This window comes from Rhea americana, unplaced genomic scaffold (genome assembly GCF_003343005.1).
Source record: "Rhea americana isolate MKP2758 unplaced genomic scaffold, rheAme1 scaffold_171, whole genome shotgun sequence".
NCBI classification, from domain to species: Eukaryota; Metazoa; Chordata; class Aves; order Rheiformes; family Rheidae; genus Rhea; species Rhea americana.
In genome coordinates this window covers 449,512-454,797 of record NW_028185828.1, presented here as the reverse complement: position 1 = coordinate 454,797, position 5,286 = coordinate 449,512, and the positions used below count along the sequence as shown (strand labels likewise).

General features: G+C 47.7%; 1 protein-coding gene across 2 annotated transcripts; it reads left to right on the top strand.

The window, feature by feature from the left end:
• Positions 1–98: 98 nt before the first annotated feature.
• On the top strand, positions 99–4,812 carry NEFL (neurofilament light chain). Of its 2 annotated transcripts, none has more exons than XM_085301025.1 (4): positions 99–1,195; positions 1,727–1,851; positions 2,845–3,098; positions 4,242–4,812. In XM_085301025.1, the coding sequence occupies exons 1-4, from the start codon at positions 146–148 to the stop codon at positions 4,415–4,417; spliced, it is 1,605 nt and encodes a 534-aa protein (XP_085157151.1). In that variant the 5' UTR covers positions 99–145; the 3' UTR covers positions 4,418–4,812. The 2 variants fall into 2 exon arrangements, with proteins under 2 accessions (XP_085157151.1, XP_085157150.1); XM_085301024.1 differs by having other exon boundaries at positions 2,845–3,164.
• The last annotated feature ends 474 nt before the right edge of the window (positions 4,813–5,286 follow it).

The window sequence follows — 5,286 nt, the reverse complement described above, 5'->3', positions numbered from 1 at the left end:
GGCGCAGCGCAGCTCTGGGCGGCCCCCGGCGCGGCGCCCCGCCCCGGCACCGCCCGGCGGCTGCGTCCGCCCGCCCTCCCCGCCGATAAATAGGGGCGGCCGGGCAGTGCCGATCCGCAGAGCAGTCTCTGGCCCCTCCGCAGCCATGAGCTCCTACGGCTACGACCCGTTCTTCCCCTCCTACAAGCGCCGCTACGCCGAGAGCCCGCGGCTCCACATCACCGCGATGCGCGGCGGCGGCTACGGCGCGGCGCGCTCCGCGTACTCCAGCCTCTCGGCGCCCGTCTCCTCGGTGTCGGTGCGGCGCAGCTACGCCGCCTCCAGCACCTCAGGCTCCCTCCTGCAGTCGGTGGACAGCCTTGACCTGAGCCAGGTGGCGGCCATCAGCAACGACCTCAAGTCCATCCGCAGCCAGGAGCGGGCGCAGCTGCAGGACCTCAACGACCGCTTCGCCTGCTTCATCGAGCGGGTGCACGAGCTGGAGCAGCAGAACAAGGTGCTGGAGGCCGAGCTGCTGGTGCTGCGCCAGAAGCACGCGGAGCCGTCGCGCTTCCGCGCCCTCTACGAGCAGGAGATCCGCGAGCTGCGCCTGGCCGCCGAGGAGGCGACGAGCGAGAAGCAGGCGCTGCAGGGCGAGCGGGAGAGCCTGGAGGAGACGCTGCGCGGGCTGCAGGCGCGCTACGAGGAGGAGGTGCTGAGCCGCGAGGACGCGGAGGCGCGGCTGCTGGAGGTGCGCAAGGGCGCGGACGAGGCGGCGCTGGCGCGGGCCGAGCTGGAGAAGCGCGTGGACAGCCTGCTGGACGAGCTGGCCTTCCTCAAGAAGGTGCACGAGGAGGAGCTGGCGGAGCTGCAGGCGCAGATCCAGTACGCGCACCTCTCCGTGGAGATGGACGTGTCGGCCAAGCCCGACCTCTCCGCGGCGCTGCGCGACATCCGCGCGCAGTACGAGAAGCTGGCGGCGCGCAACATGCAGAACGCCGAGGAGTGGTTCCGCAGCCGCTTCACGGTGCTCAGCGAGAGCGCCGCCAAGAACACCGACGCCGTGCGCGCCGCCAAGGACGAGGTGTCCGAGAGCCGCCGCCTGCTCAAGGCCAAGACGCTGGAGATCGAGGCCACCCGCGGCATGAACGAGGCGCTGGAGAAGCAGCTGCAGGAGCTGGAAGAGAAGCAGAGCGCCGACATCTCTGCCCTGCAGGTGAGCGAGCGCCCCCCTCCCTCCCCTCCGTCCGGGGGGCGATGAGCACCTGAAAGCTGGCGCTGCTTTTACTTAATGCACGTAACGTAAAAATGCAAGGCATCCTAAAATTTACAGCGTAACATRCGCTTAAGCGTGTATGCCTATCTTATATACAGACTAGATATTAACCATGTATTTTTTAAGATACACCCACCTACACGTTAAAAGGGTATCCTTAAACTAACCCTCGGGAAAGCGTAAGGGGAAAGAGTGTAAACAGCCAAAAGCAAAACGAAGCAATGAACAAACTGCAACGATGCCTTAGCCCTTGACTGTCAGGAAATTGGGGTGGTTTAGGCTCTTAATACTGTCTTTAGATATTGGCCCTGGTAAAGGGTGTGCTGTTATGTCTGAGGGTGGAGCTGGAGCTGTTTGATCTTTCTGTCTGCTAGAGCAAGATTAAATTAATGGGCTTGGTGAATTTCCATGCAAAGTGTTGTTGCTAGATACAGTAGAATTTAATATTCTCAATATTGTTACTTCCAACAGGATACGATCAACAAATTGGAGAACGAGTTAAGAACCACGAAGAGTGAAATGGCTCGGTATTTAAAGGAATACCAAGATCTGCTGAATGTGAAAATGGCCCTGGACATTGAAATTGCAGCATATAGGTATGATGGGGACAAGGGGGAAGCTGCTTAAACTGGAATTTGGATCAGGTTCCCCCTTTCTCTCTGAGTTGAAGAGAATCCATTTTATTTTTTCATTCCTCCCACAGAAAGCTTCATAGATAGGCAGGTGTCAGTGTTTTATCAGTGTCTGCCATTTTTTTGCCATCAGAAGCAGCAAAGCTTTTAAGGTAAAATATTTGCTTTAAGCAAATACTATGTTATGCAGCAAACTTAAGTCAATATAATCTGTATGTATATGAGATAYTAGTTTATCACTAGAATCTGTCAGTTATCAATCTTTGCAGATAAAATATTCTTATTGCATACTTCAGATTCCTGAGCTACTGAAAAGTGGCTTTGTGTCAGGAGAACATATAAATACAGATGGCTGTGTTCTCAATATTTTTAAAAACATCGTGTAAGRTTTTTTTTCAGTGGGATTTAAATTCTCAGAAGCAAGCTCCCCCAAAGCAATTATTTTAAACAGCAATTTAGCAGCAATTCTGCTGTAATGTTTTATCCCAGATACTACTAGAAGTCTTGTTTGGCATTTAAAATTCCAATGAATGCTGCAATAGGAATGTTAAGAAAAGTGGCTATAGGCCTTGTCTTAGAGTTGAGCATAAAATAAAAAGTGTTACATCTCTATAGTTTTCTGCAAGAGTACAGGCTCATGAAATATCTCTATCTGCACCTGCAGAAGAATCTAATTCTATAGGTATTTTCCCCTTTATTTCTCCTTAGAGATGAATAAATTCCCCAGTAACACATCTCTGGAGCTTGTTTTAAATTCTTCCAAGATCTTGGGACAGTGTTGCCATGTAGGAGTGCAAACAATATGCCATAATGAATAAGTAAATACGCAGTTTCTTGGGGCATACAGACCCTACCTGTTACACTACTCAAAGTACAATAGTATCTAGGACCATAGCTGAGTCTGCTGAATGCTGCTGCRGCATAGCTGAATTCGTTCCTGTTTGTTTCTTCCTCTAGGAAGTTACTGGAAGGTGAAGAGACCCGACTCAGTTTCACTAGTGTTGGAAGCATCACCAGTGGCTACACCCAGACTGCCCCTACTTTTGGCAGGTCTGCCTACAGTGGTCTCCAGACCAGCTCCTACTTGATGACAACCCGTACCTTCCCCACATATTATTCCAGTCATGTCCAAGAAGAACAGATTGAAATAGAGGAAACAATTGAGGCYGCTAAAGCGGGAGAAGCCAAGGCAGCTGCCCCTGCAGAAGAAGGTGAGGAGGAGAAAGAGGAAGGTGAGGAAGAAGCAGGAGGTGAAGAGGCTGCAGAAGAGGAGGAAGGTACTTAAAGTTACTTTCAGATCCCTCTCTCCCGCACTTCACCCTGCTTATGTAGGGTAAATATCACACATTCTGGTAATGAGATCTAATGCTTAGATCTCTCTTGATGTCAGCTCATGTAAGCAAAGGACTGTGGAGTTAAGCCCATAGCGTATGAGCAGGAAAGCCTGAAAATGGAACAGAAGAGCTGGTAAATTTTCAGTATTGGGCAGATTGTAGGACTGATTATTATCCCTTGAAAATCAGCTTTTTTTTTTTTAAGCTTCTCAAGATAAAAATTAGAGTATTTGAAAAGCACATAATACTAAATCTGTATGATATTAAACAACACTTAGCTATTACAGGTATCCTTGAAGAAACRAACACCTTGAACTAAATATTAATTCCCAGAGAGCAGTCTGGGATAATTGGAACATCAGCTGATGCTTGTGGGTATAACTACTGGGTTCAGTGTGCAGTAAGTTATATAGCCTGAGTTCTGGATAGCTATTTTCTTGCTTTCTTCAGCCAAGCCAAGCCATATGCCACTTCCTTGTTGCCCCATGAGTTATTTCCCTCACTCAAAATTGTAACAAAAATGTTATCTGGGGTTGCTTTTCCGGGTTCAGTTGTAAAGCTCAGAAGGTTTTAATCTGAACGCATCTGAAATGCATCAGTTACAACTTTGCTATTTTATGAGCTTAYTAGTGTGAAGGCTAGTTTTAACCAAATGATAAAGGTCCCATCTRAAGTTCACAGGACAAAGTGGCAAGATTCCTTTTCAGCCCTCTGAGGCTTAAAGCAAGAGTCCACAATCAACTACTATTTTTTGAGGTCAGGATTTTCAGGAGATGTGTAAATATAAGGTAGTTTACTCCCTCTAAAATCTCGTAAGTTGACTGTAGTTTGGTTAGTCTTCCTTGAAAGACCTAGACAAAACAAGTGCACCTTGTTTCATACAAAAATTTGTTAGCCCCATCAAGCTTAGGCCTGCTGCCATCCCAGGCRAAGGGTGCAGGTATGCTTACCCAGTGAAGGTGGGTTTAGGAGATGGTTCTAAGCACTGTGTTGAAGATGTGAAAACTTTGTCTTTCAAAGGTGCCAAGGAAGAATCAGAAGAAGCCAAAGARGGTGAGGAAGAAGGAGGAGAAGGGGAAGAAACAGCAGCTGAAGAAGGGGAGGAGTCCCAAGAAACTGCTGAGGAAACTGCTGAGGAAGAGAAGGAAGAGAAACAAGCAGCAGGAAAGGAGGAAAGTGAAGTGAAGAAGGCTTGAGTTAGACAGTCCAGTTTTCTCATCAGGTCAACAGAATAACTGATAATTGACTGAGCTAAAATTGCMGTCCCACCTATTTAATTCAGTGACCACTGAGGTTTAAAGTTAATGATCTATGATGTTTCTCTCCATGCAGAGTATCAGTATGCTTGCAGAGCGCCCACTGGCTTGCTCCCTGAATGCCGCATGGTTTAAACGTATGAATTCAGGAGTTATGTCCCACTTGGGTGATTCAGAACCTTTAACAATTAAAAAGGAAAAAAAAAAAGTCATGGGAATGAAGTTATCTTTAACTTGCATTTAAAATAATCATGGAAGCCTTGGGTGGGTAGAATAATGGAGGCTTCAATAAGTATGTGCAATAAAGCTAGTCAATAAAGAAATGCTTACACAGATTCCTTGTGTGTGTGTTGTGTCACTGATGTATTTAACAACGGATAATATGTATCATTGTGTGCATAATTACAGCAAAATATTCATCTTTCAACCCCCTGTAACAAGATAAGAGACAACGGCTTCTGTTGCTCTAGTTCATGTGCTGGGGGCCTAATAYGCAGATGGTGGTATGGGGAGTTCTTAATGTGGGTGAAAAAATCAAATGCCTACATGTTGCTAACATTTCCAAAGAAAGTATTGTCAGTGATGGAAGAATAAATGGTTTGAGTGGTTGAGTCCTGTTGTGAGGTATTGCAGGGGAAATGCCAGAGTGGTGAGGGGAGTTCTTCCCTGTTATGTGAACTGCCTTTGCACAGAGTGCTATCCTAAGTCCTTGTGCCACTGTGGACTGAAGAGGCTTGCTCCACTCAGAATTTRTCAGAGCATTTTAAGCTTTTGAGTATCAGCCAAGGAAAGGTCTGGTCTGATCTGTG